At 45.4% G+C, this 18,893-nt stretch overlaps 1 protein-coding gene, 1 long non-coding RNA gene and 1 pseudogene across 3 annotated transcripts; all 3 read left to right on the forward strand.

The window, feature by feature from the left end:
- Positions 1-237: 237 nt before the first annotated feature.
- LOC116685638 (traf2 and NCK-interacting protein kinase) lies at positions 238-11,155 on the forward strand (the record flags this gene model as incomplete). Its single annotated transcript, XM_032510597.1, is given in 3 exon segments — positions 238-397; positions 4,536-4,675; positions 6,924-11,155. Coding segments are annotated over 3 exon segments (384 nt in total), but the record flags the coding sequence as incomplete, so codon positions are not given.
- Positions 5,502-6,221, forward strand: LOC116685639 (uncharacterized). Of its 2 annotated transcripts, none has more exons than XR_004331001.1 (3): positions 5,502-5,529; positions 5,656-5,979; positions 6,124-6,221. It is a non-coding gene; the product is annotated as an uncharacterized LOC116685639 (long non-coding RNA). The 2 variants fall into 2 exon arrangements; XR_004331000.1 differs by having other exon boundaries at positions 5,656-5,961; positions 6,124-6,173.
- Positions 7,177-18,893, forward strand: part of LOC116685640 (uncharacterized) — a 16,560-nt pseudogene continuing 4,843 nt past the window's right edge.

An 18,893-nucleotide genomic window follows, 5' to 3' on the forward strand; every position in this document is an offset into this window, starting at 1 on the left:
CGCTGTGCACGTGTGTGTTTCCATGGCGATTGCGTGGCTGAGGAGCGGGAGACTCTATTGTTGCAGCAGTTTTCTTCTTCTTCTTCTTCTCTCGGGGTGGGGACGGTGGGTTAGCGGGGGGGTGGGGGGGGGGGGGGGGGGGGGGGGGGTCAACCAGACCTCCCTGTGGGCTCACGACAGCTCCTAATCCCCTGCCCCCCACCCCCTCCAACCCCCTCCCGTGTGTCGCCCCGGCAGATTCAGGGTCAGGTGACCCCGCACGCCATCGTGGTTCTGCCCAAGACGGACGGCATGGAGATGCTGCTGTGCTACGAGGACGAGGGCGTCTACGTCAACACCTACGGACGCATCACCAAAGACGTGGTGCTGCAGTGGGGCGAGATGCCCACCTCCGTCGGTACGTCAACCAATCAGCTCGCTTCTCCTTGACCCCTGACTTCTAAACCCTCTGTAAGCGGTCTCAGCAGATCGTCTTTTCACCCCCCCCCCCCCCTCACTACTCTCTACCACTCCTCCTCCTCCGTTCAAAGCCACACTTCCTCTCTCTCCTCCTGCCTTCTGCTTTCACTCCACCTCTGAACCAGGAGCCGAGACTGTAGTCTCACCTGTTCCGTTACCTGGGATACAGCAGGTTTTTTGGGGAGGTTTTATTTGGGGACGTGATGAAGACATACAGAAGGAGCCAAGGTCCTCCATGTGGAACTGATAGCTCTGCTGCTTCATGCTAACACTGTCACACTTCAATATGTTCCTGCTTGGGGCTTTTATTTTGTTGATTGATTGGTGCACGTTGCTGTGCTGTCGAAGGTGTCCCACAGTCCGGCTCCACATGCATTCTCTATGTTGTTTTGAGGGCGTTTTGGTCTTCAGGCCTTCTTCGATCTATTAAATTCAATTCAATTTTATTTATAGTATCAATTCCTAACAAGAGTTATCTGGAGACCCTTTACAGATAGAGCAGGTCTAGACCACACTCCAGAATTTACAAGGACCCAACAGGTCTAGTAGTTTCCTCCAGAGCAAGCAACAGGGCGACAGTGGAGAGGAAAAACTCCTTTTTAGGAAGAAACCTGGGACAGACCCAGACCTAGACCCAGACCCAGGCCCAGACCCAGACCCAGACCCAGACCCAGGCTCTTGGTAGGCGGTGTCTGACGACCGGTTGGGGTTAGAATGAAGAGTGGCAATAACAGTCCCAAAAAATAGTAGTTTGTAGTAGTTCATGGTATAGCAGGGCACTGTGCAGCATTACAAGGCCCAGCAGGACGTAGCAGGACACAGCAGGACGTAGCAGGCCGTAGCAGGACATAGCAGGACGTAGCAGGACGTAGCAGGACACAGCAGGCCGTAGCAGGCCGTAGCAGGACGTAGCAGGACGTAGCAGGACACAGCAGGACGTAGCAGGACGTAGCAGGACGTAGCAGGACACAGCAGGACGTAGCAGGATGTAGCAGGATGTAGCAGGACGTAGCAGGACACAGCAGGCCGTAGCAGGACGTAGCAGGACGTAGCAGGACGTAGCAGGGCACAGCAGGACGTAGCAGGACGTAGCAGGACACAGCAGGACGTAGCAGGGCACAGCAGGACGTAGCAGGACGTAGCAGGACACAGCAGGACGTAGCAGGACGTAGCAGGACAGCAGGACGTAGCAGGACACAGCAGGACGTAGCAGGACGTAGCAGGACACAGCAGGACGTAGCAGGACGTAGCAGGACACAGCAGGACGTAGCAGGACGTAGCAGGACACAGCAGGACGTAGCAGGACACAGCAGGACGTAGCAGGACGTAGCAGGACGTGGCAGGACGTAGCAGGACACAGCAGGACGCAGCAGGACGTAGCAGGACACAGCAGGACGTAGCAGGACGTAGCAGGAGGTAGCAGGACGTAGCAGGACGTAGCAGGACGTAGCAGGACACAGCAGGACGTAGCAGAACGTAGCAGGACGTAGCAGGACGTAGCAGGACACAGCAGGACGTAGCAGGACTCTTAATAATCTTAAGAAAAGTAAAAATCAAAACACAGATGAAGGCAAACATTTTAATCAGGAACAGACCGCGTCGGCCTCTTTTAATTCTTTGTGCCAGAAAGACTGAAGCTGCAGAAATAAAAGGAAAAAAGGTTCTGTGTGAGCTATAAGTTTACATAAAGGATGCCAATTAAAATTAGATTAAAATAACTAAAAAATAACTAAATAATAGGATTGAAAAGATGTTATCATGGAGCGCTGCAGCGGAGACACATGGAGGGTTTGGTGTCGATGTTGTCATCACATAACAGGTGAGGGGACCAAAGCATAACCACTCAAAAACCGAATGTATCTCCTTAATGTCAAGTGTTGAATATCCATATACTGCATGAGATGACAACAACACGTCCCGCAGAGCATTACCCCAACCCACACACACACACACACACACACACACACACACACACACACACACACACACACACACACCACACACACACACACCACACACACACACACATTCAACGTCTTTTACCTTGGACACTTTCCTTTTGTATAATCAGTATATTATATGGGGAACATGCTCGCGTGTTGTTTGTCTGTCTTTTGTCCTCTTGTTGTGTACGTAACTGTGAAATATTTCAAAAAATATTTTTGCATTCATCCTTGATCGCATGGGCTCGAAAAAAAAAAAAAAAAAAAAACACTTCATCAAATACACACACACACCAACAACAAGATTTGTAAGATTCAGCAGATTACACGTCAGAGTCAAAAAGCCAAAGTCTTGCAGCTTCTAAATTAATCTAATATTTATAAGTAGACCCCTCAAGCACATCAAGGATGGATCATGGGAATTTGAGTTCTGTTTGCATGTGTGATTGGTCCCCCGTGTGTGTTTGTGTGTGTCTGTTTGTGTGTGTCTGTTTCTGCATGTGTTATTTTTAAGCTGTGGACGTCACTTTCTTTCTGTGATTTTTCTTAATTTGTAGAATAAAAATTAAAAAAAAACATTTGATCCCAAAACAAAAAACAAACCAAAGGATGGATCTTGGATCTTATGATCCGAGTCGATCATAGCGTTCGTGTTTTTTTCCGTTTGGCCTTCACTCTCCTATTTTTATTCCTGATGTCAGTGTTTGATATCCTGACTGATTTAAACATGTCTGAAGGTGCCTGTGTGTTCTGCGTGTGGACGTCATCTCCTGTTAACATGTTTGTGATCATTTTACTCTCAGACCGGAGTTTCTCACAGTCAAGCCCTCCCCCCCTCCCCCCCTCCCCCCCTCCCCCCTCCCCCCCCCCCCCCCTCCCCTCCCCCAGGACAGCGCTGCAGCGGTTTTTGTTTGTTTATTTACATCAGCTGCTGGTTGATCTCCTTCCTCAGCGGACAAAAATAACACAGCTCTGTTGCAAAAGGGTTTTTTTAACCCCCACCCCCCAAAAAAGCCCTTTTCCCAGGATTGTATTTCTGTGACAGAGGGAGCTGGACCCCCTTTCCCACAGCTGTGGAATCGCACCCTCTAGTCGTGGCTCGGCGACGTGTCGGTATTTGCTTTTCCGTGTTCCCAAAGCGCCGAGACAAGATGGCCTCCGAGATTTTTGTGGTCTTCTTAAGGGGGCAGCAGTTCAGACTGTAGGTGGTTGGGTTGGGAACCGGGGGGTTGCAGGTTCAAGTCCCTGCATGGACCAAAGTACGGAGTGTAGACTGGTAGAGATGCCAATTCACCTCCTGGTTAAGCTCCTCTTGAGCAAGGTGCCATACCCCCCCAAAAGCAGGGCACTGGTATAGGTACTGAGTGTGTGTGTGTGTGTGTGTGTGTGTGTGTGTGTGTGTGTGTGTGTGTGTGGTGATTACTAACAAAACAGAGTGTTAATTGTAATAATTTAGGCCTTTATTCCCCAATGGGGATCAATTAAATTATATTATTATTCGAGTTGCCTTGAGGGGGGGTTCGGTGCCACCAGTGCCCAGATGGTGAACTGGCACCTCTCCAGCTACCAGTCCACCACCATACTTTGGTCCACATGGGGATTGGAACCAGCGACCCTACGGTTCCCAACCCAACTGCCACCCCCCCCCCCCCCTTTCCCTAAATGGGATTGTATTGTGCAGCTACAGAAAAGCCATTTGTCTCTGAAGCTGTTCGACACGCTGTTTCATCTACTTCAACATCAACTTTATTTGTGTCCCCGATTGGCTCACATGCCGAGTTCAGACCAGCAGCGTCAGTCAAGCAGTGTTTTAATATTTCATTTAAAATCAATCACCCATATCCATGTCAACGGACACCCCGAAAGCATCCTGCCACACTGTCCCGAGTCACCCGTTGCTCTGACGCCATCTTTTCCCGACGCCACAGGAAGAGATAAGAGGTTGTGCTTGGTCAAATCCGTCAGAAACTGCTGCAATAATCTCCTCCCAAAGGCGAGGGAGAGGAGCCTCAATGTGAGACTGGTGCTGAGTCTTCTCCTGTCCAATCCCCCTCTGTGTGTGTGTGTGCGTGTGTGTGTGTGTGTGCGTGTGTGTGTGTGTGTGTGTGTGTGTACCCTCTCCTGTCCCTGCAGCCTACATCCACTCCAACCAGATCATGGGCTGGGGAGAGAAGGCCATTGAGATCCGCTCCGTGGAGACGGGACACCTCGACGGAGTTTTCATGCACAAGCGAGCTCAGCGACTGAAGTTCCTGTCGGAGAGGAACGACAAGGTGAGTCTGACCACACCTGCACATTAGGGTCACGCCAGGTGAGTCTGAAAACACCTTTACATTAGGGTCACGCCAGGTGAGTCTGACCACACCTGCACATTAGGGTCACGCCAGGTGAGTCTGACAGCACCTTTACATTAGGGTCACGCCAGGTGAGTCTGACCACACCTGCACATTAGGGTCACGCCAGGTGAGTCTGACAGCACCTTTACATTAGGGTCACGCCAGGTGAGTCTGACCACACCTGCACATTAGGGTCACGCCAGGTGAGTCTGACAGCACCTTTACATTAGGGTCACGCCAGGTGAGTCTGACAGCACCTTTTCATTAGGGTCACGCCAGGTGAGTCTGAAAACACCTTTACATTAGGGTCACGCCAGGTGAGTCTGACCACACCTGCACATTAGGGTCACGCCAGGTGAGTCTGACAGCACCTTTACATTAGGGTCACGCCAGGTGAGTCTGACAACACCTTTACATTAGGGTCACGCCAGGTGAGTCTGACAGCACCTTTACATTAGGGTCACGCCAGGTGAGTCTGACAGCACCTTTACATTAGGGTCACGCCAGGTGAGTCTGACAGCACCTTTACATTAGGGTCACGCCAGGTGAGTCTGACAGCACCTTTACATTAGGGTCACGCCAGATGAGTCTGACAGCACCTTTACATTAGGGCCACGCCAGGTGAGTCTGACAGCACCTTTACATTAGGGTCACGCCAGGTGAGTCTTGTTTGTGCATAGGGACCAGTTAGCGTTAGCTGCCGCTCACATGGTCTCTAAACGGTCCCTCATAGTGAATCCTGCACGGTTCACGAGATTAGTCTGGGTCACTGGGTTAGTCTGGGTCACTAGGTTAGTCTGGGTCACGAGGGTCACTTGGTTAGTCTGGGCCACTACGTTAGTCTGGGTCACTGGTTTAGTTTGGGCCACTAGGTTAGTCTGGGTCACTAGGTTAGTCTGGGTCACTAGGGTCACTAGGTTAGTCTGGGCCACTACGTTAGTCTGGGTCACTAGGTTAGTCTGGATCACTAGGTTAGTCTGGGTCACTGGGTTAGTCTGGATCACTAGGTTAGTCTGGGTCACTAGGTTAGTCTGGGTCACTGGGTTTGTCTGGATCACTTGGTTAGTTTGGGCCACTAGGTTAGTCTGGGTCACTAGTCTAGTCTGGGTCACTGGGTTAGTCTGGGCCACTGGATTAGTCTGGATCACTAGGTTAGTCTGGGTCAATGGGTTAGTCAGGATCACTAGGTTAGTCTGGGTCACGAGGTTAGTCTGGATCACTAGGTTAGTCTGGGTCACTGGGTTAGTTTGGCCCACTGGGTTAGTCTGGATCACTAGGTAAGTCTGGGTCAATGGGTTAGTCTGGATCACTAGGTTAGTCTGGATCACTAGGTTTGCCTGGATCACTAGGTTAGTCTGGGTCACTGGGTTAGTCTGGCCCACTAGGTTAGTCTGGGTCACTAGGTTAGTCTGGATCACTAGGTTAGTCTGGGTCACTAGGTTAGTCTGGGTCACTAGGTTAGTCTGGATCACTAGGTTAGTCCGGCGGCTGGTCGCTCTGCCTGCACGCCGCTACGGCTCAGCGGCTAACGAGCGAGCTAACTGCTAACAAACCCCGCTGCGACCATTTAACAACACAACTTCTGTCATTATATATGTAATATATAAAGGTTTCTAGAGTCCGTGTATCGGCCGTGGCTGTGTGAGCTTCTCCCGGTCGAACAGAGTACGCCGCCACGTAGCCGGACCGCCACCGACTGGAGCGCCTAAAGTCACCGGAAGTCGTTCATCTTCAATGGAAGCTTCTCTCAGCTGCAAGGAGCGGCAAATCTCTTGGCGTCGTGTTTTGAGCGTATTGAGCGTCGATCAGAAAGTGGAAATCTTCCAACTTTATGGTAACGAGCTATGACGCGGTTCAGCGGCTAACGGCGGCCGCCAATCGGAACGTAGACGTCCTCCACGCTGGCTGATCCCAGGGAGAAACATGCGATGTGAACTTTGGTTCCTACCAAAACATTCACTCTGAGGACAAGCTCATAATCGGTACATCCGTTTATGTTTTGGAACGCGTTTCTGGATTTAAAAAAAATATATATCCATCGGCATATCGGATTTTTAAATAATCAAATAGTTGTATTGGCCTTAAAAATCCTTTATCAGTCGGGCTCTAATGGAAACGTCATCAACTCCCTTGCTGTGTGTTCGTTGCTAACGTAGAAACGTCTAACGCGGTCTCCTTCCTGCAGGTGTTCTTCGCCTCGGTGCGTTCTGGAGGCAGCAGTCAAGTCTTCTTCATGACCCTCAACAGAAGCTCCATGATGAACTGGTAACCTGTTCCTTCGACCCATGACCCTCCTCTTCTTCTTCTTCACTCTGATCATCGCCCGACATCAGGAGCGAGGGATGCCAGGAGGACAGTGTGTGTATGTGTGCGTGTACCATATGTGTGTGTGTGTGTGTGTGTGTTTGTGGGGGAAATCAACGAGCCTGAAGACGAGCATGGACGGGGGAAAGGTGTCTCCACACCCCGACGGCGGCCCGACGGCGTCCCCATCCCCTGCGGAGACAGCTAGATTGGGCGGATGGTTGTTCTTCGAGGGTTTAGATCCAGACTTTTAAGGACACTGCCATCGCGCCGAGTAGCCTTTGACTTCCCCGATTGATCGGACGGGGGAGCTGCGGAGAAGTTCTCTGTGTAGCACATTAATGATTTCTCACAGGGTGTTCACACTGCGAGCACGATTGGTTATTGGACTCTGCTTGTTGGTGCTGATCCAATCAGGCGTCTTTCACTGCGCTGCGTTGTTGGGAGTGACGTTACTGGTCGGTCAGGTAGCATCACGTCGGTCTGGACTGAACCAAAATCACTTCAGTAGATCCAAGCTCAGCCGGCTGAAGTTCTCCCACCAGTCTGGCTTGGTTTTCTATGAGCTTAATATATGTGAGCGAGAAAAACACAAAGTACATCAATCGATAAACTCGAACCAAATATTTTATCGTGGACAAGCATGAACAAATATGAACATCGGCCTTCCCAGAAGTATCTTCTTGTCTTGCTGAGTAGAAGATACCATAGTCTCCTTTGCAATCTGTGATTTTTGGACCGTTTTAGAAGACACTCGTGAAGGAAACATGGTGAAATCTTTGGTCGTGAATCCTGACAATGGTCCTACGTTTCGTGAAGTACAACCCACATCTAATAAACCAATATACGGCACGTAAGGACTCAGAACACTGATGTAATGCTACCGCTGAAAACAGTACCTCAAAACCACTTTGCATCATAGCAAATTGAAATGTGAGCGCTGTGGACGAAGCTTGTTTTTACTTCACATTCAAAACCTGAGATTGAGGAGTGTTGAGAGTGCGAGTGTCTCTTCTTGCATCGGTTTGTGTTTTTCAATCAATATTAAGAGCTGCAAATCAGCATTCGACGTTCATCAGACAATCTGACATGCCTCAAAGCAGGTATCAGACAGTCAGACACAGATCGTGTCCAAGACCTTTATTAGACTCATCTCGCACCTTAACCCTCGTATGGTATTCGGGTCAAATTGACCCATTTCAAATTTTTAGAAGAAGAAAAATGGTCCAAGTTACATTTTTTCTACCTGAAAAAATCAACGACCTCACCTTATTTCCCGTGATGAACATGCATTCCTGACTTAATTCAGAACATTATTCTGGATGTGACCACGTTTTGAAGATAAGAATAATCACATAGTGGATTTTTAACATGAATTATAACTTTATGACAAAAACGAACCCCACTTCTGTTACCTCAGCTGTTGGAAATTGAGATGAAGACAACATTTGTTAATAGATTATGAATTAAAATTTTATTTCAGAATTAAGTCACGGGTCAATTTGACCCGGGGGATACGAGAGGGTCCCGAAAGTGAAGACAACACAAGGGTTAAAAAGAGATTTTGCCCTTTATCTTTTTGTTCAGGCATCCCAGTACAAACACAGACGAAAAAAGTTATGTTTCAAGCTGTTCTCATTCTATGTTATACCTATGAAAAGCAATGCATTTGTATATGGCTCACATAATCATGTGCCAGGGCGTGCAGGGCTGCCTCAAAGGAGGAGGTCAGGTGATGTAGTATAAAGATCGACAAAGTCCCTGTAGGGAGGAGGTTTTGGTGGATGGGGGGGGGGTCACTTTAAGTCAGGAGGCCGCTGCTCGTGTCCCATGTGACAGCAAAAGTCAACGTTGACTTATTTCAACTTACTTGTACATAGTTGGCGTTCTTAACTAATACTAATACGTACCAAACGTACTGATTTTAACCCAAACCATGACCCCTTTCCAAAACCTTAGCAAGTAGTTTTGGCTGCTTTTGTTGACAACATTCGTCGGATGACGCACAAATAATTGGGCATAACTTTTCGTGAAATATCATACAAACTGTCGCATGAGGATACGTTGAATGTGGACACGTCATTTTCACACTTTCCTAACTTCGTAAGTGTGGTTTTACGAGTCTAAATCAACTTAAAAAGGCCACTGACCAGATGTTGACTCATTATATATAAGTATGACGGTCCTTATTGTTGTTGTTGTTGTTGTTATCACTTCTGGTAGTGATGACTCAATCTCAGTGTTTTCTAGACTAACATCTAATGTAGCAAAAAACTTAAAGGTGTCTTTTTTTTTTTTTTTTGCGCCGTCAGGTATTTTTCAATCGTAAAGTGAAATTGCATCAAAATCTGGGAAACACCTGAGAAGTTGAGCAGTGGCCGACATGCTCTCTGTCTGCAGGAGGGGAATGGACTTGAGGACGGCGTTGCTCACAGTGTGAACACTCATTTTGAGTCTTGCTGCTGCTGCTAAAACACTCTCTCTCTTTCCCCTTCACGAGACCCAAACACTACAAACAACACAGTGCGTGTCACAGGGGAAATGAAACATTTTGTACTTGTTGTTGTTGCACAGTTGGTTCACTGCAGCTGCTTTGTCCTGGTGGGTTTCTGCAATGGGAAGGAGGGGTGTAGATACTGTATAATTGCTGCAACAGCAACCCAATAACAAAGTCATTCTCACAAGGAGAGCTTGGCCGTAGAGTAGTTGTCAACTTCTGGAAGTTTCCCCTCCACCTTTTTCTGTCCCTGCTGTTCTGTGTCCACTGCACCTGTGTAAATACTCACTTTTGATGTAAAGGACAGACTTTGCAAAAAGCAGGTGAGAACGTAGAAGAAGAAAAAAATAACCGTCTCGCTTTCTTTTTTGGTCATACCTCTGTAAATCTGTCCGTTGTGTGTTTGCTCTCAGACGGGAGGGGTTTTAGTTGTGATCGGCAGTCCGAGCGAAGACTTACACAGACGTTTGATTTTGGGCTAACGCTCCCGAGTTTACTCCTTTTTGCCGTACTGTAGTTCATCACTGTTTTATTTAGTTGTGCATTTTGCATGGTGACATACACGTTTTAGACCTGTCGTCACTTGTTATGAATTGTAAGTTAAAGGCAATACACAGACTGGTCTGACTGCACAAACTGGACGCTGAGAGTTTCTACACGAGCCCTGAAGCATTTTTCTCACAACACTGAGCTGTAAATTTAACATTTTGAAATTGTAGAGGGCGTCTGGGCTTTTTATCTCATGAGTCACAGTCACGTGAGTCACGATTGTACACTGGATAATTTACTATTAAACTTATATTTTAGGATTTATGGTCGATGCAAACACCCGGAGCCGCTTGTAAACGAGCGAGCGGGACGGGCTCAGCATCCCTTTGGAGGACATTTTCTATTTTTTTGACCCTTTGACGATGGTCTCGGGCGTTTGTGAGCTTGTGATCCGGCTACGAGAGAGGGAAGTGGTTACTTCACTTTTTTACTTGATATTTCCTTCATTGTTCATCGATCTTAAAGGACGCGCTAGGTGCAAGCGTTGCCGCTTTAAAGCCGGCTGAAGCCTTTTACATGTGCAGGATGTTAGCATTAATCAACACCCTGTGAATAAAGGTCAAGGGGCAGGGTCAGCTTGAGAGACCATAGATTACAAAAAAAAATAAAAAAGAATATATATATATATATATATATATATATACTGTAAGAATTTTCGTTATGATAATATCTTACTGATCATTTTAGAGAGACAAAAAAATAATGTTCACTTATCAAAGCTTAGTTGTCTTTCTACAGAATAGAGTACATAGCTATAAGAATTTCTAAAAAAAAAAAAAAAAAAATACAATGTTTTTATTGTGGTATTATTTGTATTTCAATTTTTTGTACGTATCAAGACTGTGAACATATATACGGATGTGTGTGGGGGTGTGTGTGTTTGTTGGTGTGGGGGTGTGTGTGTGGGGGTGTGTGCGTGGGTGTGTGTTTGTGGGTGTGTGACATGCATGTGAGTGTATGTTTTCACCTTGTCTGAATCACTGGAATCAGTCAGAAGACGACCTCGGTCTGGTTACACACATCTGTAATGTTGGAAATTCTACAATAAATGTCCTCTCCTTGTACAGCAACAGCGCCTGCTCCGCTCTCTTTATTTACACTTGATTTGTATAACAAATATTGTTAATATAATTAATATAATTGTATGACATGAGCTCTTTTTCATTCATTCATTCAAACCTTTATTTGCAGGATAAAAAAAAAACTTATTGAGATTTAAAAATCTCTTTTACAAGAGTGTCCGGGCAAGTGGCAGCAACTCGGTGTCAAATAGACACAGAGACACTTCCAGGTAAATACAGAGACACTTCCAAGTAAATACAGAGACACTTCCAGGTAAATACAGAGACACTTCCAGGTAAATACAGAGACACTTCCAGGTAAATACAGAGACACTTCCAAGTAAATACAGAGACACTTCCAGGTAAATACAGAGACACTTCCAGGTGAATACAGAGACACTTCCAGGTAAATACAGAGACACTTCCAAGTAAATACAGAGACACTTCCAGGTAAATACAGAGACACTTCCAGGTGAATACAGAGACACTTCCAGGTGAATACAGAGACACTTCCAGGTAAATACAGAGACACTTCCAGGTAAATACAGAGACACAGAGACACTTCCAGGTAAATACAGAGACACAGAGACACTTAAATACAGAGACACTTCCAGGTAAATACAGAGACACTTCCAGGTAAATACAGAGACACTTCCAGGTAATTACAGAGACACAGAGACACTTTCAGGTAAATACAGAGACACTTCCAGGTAAATACAGAGACACTTCCAGGTAATTACAGAGACACTTCCAGGTAATTACAGAGACACTTCCAGGTAAATACAGAGACACAGAGACACTTCCAGGTAATTACAGAGACACTTCCAGGTAAATACAGAGACACTTCCAGGTAAATACAGAGACACTTACAGGTAAATACAGAGACACTTACAGGTAAATACAGAGACACAGACACTTACAGGTAAATACAGAGACACAGACACTTCCAGGTAAATACAGAGACACTTCCAGGTAAATACAGAGACACTTCCAGGTAAATACAGAGACACAGAGATACTTCCAGGTAAATACAGAGACACTTCCAGGTAAATACAGAGACACTTCCAGGTAAATACAGAGACACTTCCAGGTAAATATAGAGACACAGAGACACTTCCAGGTAAATACAGAGACACAGAGATACTTCCAGGTAAATACAGAGACACTTCCAGGTAAATATAGAGACACAGAGACACTTCCAGGTAAATACAGAGACACTTCCAGGTAAATACAGAGAAACAGAGACACTTCCAGGTAAATACAGAGACACTTCCGGTTAAACACAGAGACACTTCCAGGTAAATACAGAGACACAGAGACACTTCCAGGTAATTACAGAGACACTTCCAGGTAATTACAGAGACACTTCCAGGTAATAACAGAGACACAGAGACACTTCCAGGTAATTACAGAGACACTTCCAGGTAATTACAGAGACACTTCCAGGTAATAACAGAGACACTTTCAGGTAAATACAGAGACACAGAGACACTTCCAGGTAATTACAGAGACACAGAGACACTTCCAGGTAAATACAGAGACACTTCCAGGTAAACACAGAGACACTTCCAGGTAAATACAGAGACACAGAGACACTTCCAGGTAAATACAGAGACACAGAGACACTTCCAGGTAAATACAGAGACACTTCCAGGTAAATACAGAGACACAGAGACACTTCCAGGTAATTACAGAGACCCTTCCAGGTAATTACAGAGACACTTCCAGGTAATTACAGAGACACTTCCAGGTAAATACAGAGACACTTCCAGGTAATTACAGAGACACAGAGACACTTCCAGGTAAATACAGAGACACTTCCAGGTAAATACAGAGACACAGAGACACTTCCAGGTAAACACAGAGACACTTCCAGGTAAATACAGAGACACTTCCAGGTAAATACAGAGACACTTTCAGGTAAATACAGAGACCCTTCCAGGTAAATACAGAGACACAGAGAAACTTTCAGGTAAATACAGAGACACAGAGACACTTCCAGGTAAATACAGAGACACTTCCAGGTAAATACAGAGACACAGAGACACTTCCAGGTAAATACAGAGATTGTTAATATAATTAATATAATTGTATGACATGAGCTCTTTTTCATTCATTCATTCAAACCTTTATTTGCAGGATAAAAAAAAAACTTATTGAGATTTAAAAATCTCTTTTACAAGAGTGTCCGGGCAAGTGGCAGCAACTCGGTGTCAAATAGACACAGAGACACTTCCAGGTAAATACAGAGACACTTCCAAGTAAATACAGAGACACTTCCAGGTAAATACAGAGACACTTCCAGGTAAATACAGAGACACTTCCAGGTAAATACAGAGACACTTCCAAGTAAATACAGAGACACTTCCAGGTAAATACAGAGACACTTCCAGGTGAATACAGAGACACTTCCAGGTAAATACAGAGACACTTCCAGGTGAATACAGAGACACTTCCAGGTGAATACAGAGACACTTCCAGGTAAATACAGAGACACTTCCAGGTAAATACAGAGACACAGAGACACTTCCAGGTAAATACAGAGACACAGAGACACTTAAATACAGAGACACTTCCAGGTAAATACAGAGACACTTCCAGGTAAATACAGAGACACTTCCAGGTAATTACAGAGACACTTTCAGGTAAATACAGAGACACTTCCAGGTAAATACAGAGACACTTCCAGGTAATACAGAGACACTTCCAGGTAATTACAGAGACACTTCCAGGTAATTACAGAGACACTTCCAGGTAATTACAGAGACACTTCCAGGTAAATACAGAGACACTTCCAGGTAAATACAGAGACACTTACAGGTAAATACAGAGACACTTACAGGTAAATACAGAGACACAGACACTTACAGGTAAATACAGAGACACAGACACTTCCAGGTAAATACAGAGACACTTCCAGGTAAATACAGAGACACTTCCAGGTAAATACAGAGACACAGAGATACTTCCAGGTAAATACAGAGACACTTCCAGGTAAATACAGAGACACTTCCAGGTAAATACAGAGACACAGAGACACTTCCAGGTAAATATAGAGACACAGAGACACTTCCAGGTAAATACAGAGACACAGAGATACTTCCAGGTAAATACAGAGACACTTCCAGGTAAATATAGAGACACAGAGACACTTCCAGGTAAATACAGAGACACAGAGACACTTCCAGGTAAATACAGAGACACTTCCAGGTAAATACAGAGAAACAGAGACACTTCCAGGTAAATACAGAGACACTTCCGGTTAAACACAGAGACACTTCCAGGTAAATACAGAGACACAGAGACACTTCCAGGTAATTACAGAGACACTTCCAGGTAATTACAGAGACACTTCCAGGTAATAACAGAGACACAGAGACACTTCCAGGTAATTACAGAGACACTTCCAGGTAATTACAGAGACACTTCCAGGTAATAACAGAGACACTTTCAGGTAAATACAGAGACACAGAGACACTTCCAGGTAATTACAGAGACACAGAGACACTTCCAGGTAAATACAGAGACACTTCCAGGTAAACACAGAGACACTTCCAGGTAAATACAGAGACACAGAGACACTTCCAGGTAAATACAGAGACACAGAGACACTTCCAGGTAAATACAGAGACACTTCCAGGTAAATACAGAGACACAGAGACACTTCCAGGTAATTACAGAGACCCTTCCAGGTAATTACAGAGACACTTCCAGGTAATTACAGAGACACTTCCAGGTAAATACAGAGACACTTCCAGGTAATTACAGAGACACAGAGACACTTCCAGGTAAATACAGAGACACTTCCAGGTAAATACAGAGACACAGAGACACTTCCAGGTAAACACAGAGACACTTCCAGGTAAATACAGAGACACTTCCAGGTAAATACAGAGACACTTTCAGGTAAATACAGAGACCCTTCCAGGTAAATACAGAGACACAGAGAAACTTTCAGGTAAATACAGAGACACAGAGACACTTCCAGGTAAATACAGAGACACTTCCAGGTAAATACAGAGACACAGAAACACTTCCAGGTAAATACAGAGACACTTCCAGGTAAATACAGAGACACTTTCAGGTAAATACAGAGACACAGAGACACTTCCAGGTAAATACAGAGACACTTCCAGGTAAATACAGAGACACTTCCAGGTAAATACAGAGACACAGAGACACTTCCAGGTAAATACAGAGACACAGAGATACTTCCAGGTAAATACAGAGACACTTCCAGGTAAATACAGAGACACTTTCAGGTAAATACAGAGACCCTTCCAGGTAAATACAGAGACACAGAGACACTTTCAGGTAAATACAGAGACACTTCCAGGTAATTACAGAGACACAGAGACACTTCCAGGTAAATACAGAGACACAGAGACACTTCCAGGTAAATACAGAGACACTTCCAGGTAAATACAGAGACACTTCCAGGTAAATACAGAGACACAGAGACACTTCCAGGTAGCCTCCATGATGGTAATTTAGTAGTTATTTTACTAGTTATTTAACAAACAATGACATTATAATTACTTACTAATTGTTAGTTCAGTTCATTTCAAGTTTATTGTCGTATGCACCTTAGTACAGAGTACCACAGCAATTAAATACAACATGTCTTTTTGCACTCAGTCAATAGTAACAGTTATAATAATAATAATAATAATAACATAAATAGCATTTAGTGCCACAATTTAAGTTATTCTAACGGTTTATTGTTGCACACATTTTGTGTTGTAGAAAGTATTTGTTAATGATTACCAAACGATTTCTAAACCCGTAAGAAGTTGTTTGTGTCGATGTTAATTAACATTTGGAGGGCCAGTAGGAAGTTGCAACTGATAATGAGATACTAAGAAATTACTATCACTATTTTCTGAATTATCTCTTAGAGGATCTTTTAATTTTACTTTTTAAATAATTGGCGGAAATGGGCTTCCACGGCGGGAGTACAGGATGAAAAACACTCAATTTAGATTTTAAATCAACCAAAAATATTGTACACTCATACTGACTTTATCACATGTGGCCTACAAACTATATGCTGGGTCCTTTCATCTATTTTTTTTACCATCTCTGGTCATTTTATGGATATTTGTAGATCTGAAAAAAAAGATCAGAGTAAACAGTAGACATTTGTACGACAGTATACATTTAATAAAATTGTGATGGTGGTAGGAGAGAGTGCCCTAACTATTCTTAGGTATTCTCAGCTTTGTTTCTCCCCTGGAACCCCGCGGTTGCCCCTTATTTGAGGGCCGGGGTTGCCAGGTCCGACTCCCTCAGACCTGGCAACCCTTCCAGCCAGCCGACAACCGGAACACATAAGGAGAGAGTGCCCTAACTATTCTTAGGTATTCTCAGCGTTGTTCCTCCCCTGGAACCCCGCGGTTGCCCCTTATTTGAGGGCCGGGGTTGCCAGGTCCGACTCCCTCAGACCTGGCAACCCTTTCAGCCAGCCGACAACCGGAACCCGTGAACGTGCCCCTCCCTTCTCCCTCTACGGATGCCGCAGTAAAGTTGGCCGCGCATGCGCACTTTCGGTCCTCTTTTTCTTGGAAGGTAAGTGTGGCATGGCGCGTGTTTCTGCCTTGGGGTGGATAAACGGAGGACTTAACGGTTTTTTTAAGTGCACCGACGAAGGATTAAGACGTACTGAAGTAGCTGTGCGGTGGTATAAGCAGCTGTGGAAGTAGTTCTTTGAGTGCTCGGGGGACTCGGGGTGTGGGTGTCCATGTTCCCGGTTGAATCAAAGGGACATGCGGCCTTCGGCGCGGTCGCTGGAAGTCGCTTGTCATTCTCTCCGCTAACGGCTGTTTTTTTTTGGGGGTGGGGTGGGGGGGGGGGTACGCGTTCAACACCACCGGTCCATTTTGTCATCCGACTTTTTAAATGGCGGTTATACCAACGTTTAAGGCTCGCGCGCTAGCCGTTGGCGACCGAGTGTCAAATGGCTGAGCGAAGTTGAATGAGCGGTTAGCATGTTAGCATCGCATTAGCTAACGGATAACGGGGCTCGCTGTTGTGGAGGGAGCAGCGGCGGCGGCGGCAGCGCGTGCTGGCCGGTTATTTATACATCGCGGCAGCGTGAGTTTATCCTCGTGAGCTGTTAATTTGACTCGCTAATTTCTGTTGTTTCGCCTGTGTAGCCACCGTTATTAGTTGGCTTTTACGCGACGTTCATGTGTTTGCGGAATAATCGGAAAACTGACGACAAGAATGGGGGAAAAATTCACATGAACACCACCTCATGTCGGAACAACAACTCGGTGAAATTATTGCCCCCACCCCACCCCCCCACCCGACTTGCCGAGTTGGTGTGAAATAACGAAGTAACATGGCGAACGTAAGTAAATGATTATAATACGAAGCTGTTTGTTATTAATTCATATAGCAAACGTTGTCGCATAATACAGTTTGTCAACGCAATTTGTAATGCGGCTTTAGGTTGTAATCGGTATTTTCCGGCTTCATAAAGTGAACTAGAGCATTCAGAAAGTTGTTTACAAGCATCAACCCGGATAACAAGTCAGGTAACGAAGCATTTGAGTGGTTAAATCGGAATAACAACATCCCAACACGGGGAAATCTAACCGTCCCGGGAGCCCATGAAGGCAGCATTTTAACCGTTATCTGGCACTGTTGCTCTTGGAGACGCCGGGCCAGCTAATGTCACACTGCTCAAATTACAATTACAAGCCTTTAGCCTCGCCTAGAGTTATATTTTTTATAGTTTTATCTCTTTAAAAACATTGTCGGCTGTTGTTAGCTAGTGGCTAATTTTATGAGCTGTAAGGTGACGTCGGGCCCCTGGCCAAAAACGTCAACTTGTTGTTCTTCACTTAACTTTATTTATAAAAAAGAAAAAAGTCAATACAGTTAAATGTACAACATACAAACTGCAGCTGGTTACGTGGTGGACTCCAAGATGGGGACTTTGTTCCCATACTGGTCCAGCCGGATCTTACAGAAATAAGAGATATTGATCATATTGTTGCCATAGAAAAACAATTCAGAGATTTATTGGATCTTATAGTGTTGTAATTTGCCTTTTAGATTTGGTGTACATATAATAATCCTCTGAAAATGGAACAAATAGAGCAAGTACTGCTAAATGTAGGATTAAGATATTGCGATAAAATGCAAGACGCATAACAAAAAGGAACAATGAAATGGTTCTTACACTAGAAAAGACAGCTGTTGGGTGTTGTGCACGGTGCGTAACGGTCCACCGTGCAGTTAACTCGTTAGTTTCCGTGTTGGTTTTTTGGATCGTACCGTAAAGGATCTGTGTAAATGTGTTTTTCCGCAGCACCGCTGACCCATTGCACCATGGCAGATCCCGATTGTGACTTCACGACCGGTGAGTCCGGCGCCTCCGCCACCATCCCGATGCAGTGCTCCGCCCTGCGTAAGAACGGGTACGTGGTGCTGAAGGGACGCCCCTGCAAAATCGTGGAGATGTCCACCTCCAAGACCGGCAAGCACGGACACGCCAAGGTAAACCCCCGCCCCCCTTACAGTGTGCATGTGCGGCAGCCCCTTCCGGTCGAGTGGCAGAGCGACATTTAACCTTCTGAGACCGAGACACTCGCCCACGCGTTAAAAACCAGCACCTTTTGATTCATAGTTTAATCTTTTTTTTTTTTTAACCATAACAGCTAGCGAGGCAGCTTTATCGGTAGAGCACATTTCAGCAACGGGGCGATTCAAAGTGCTTTACACAAAATCAGTTAAA

Source organism: Etheostoma spectabile, unplaced genomic scaffold, assembly GCF_008692095.1.
Source record: "Etheostoma spectabile isolate EspeVRDwgs_2016 unplaced genomic scaffold, UIUC_Espe_1.0 scaffold00570100, whole genome shotgun sequence".
Taxonomy (NCBI): domain Eukaryota; kingdom Metazoa; phylum Chordata; class Actinopteri; order Perciformes; family Percidae; genus Etheostoma; species Etheostoma spectabile.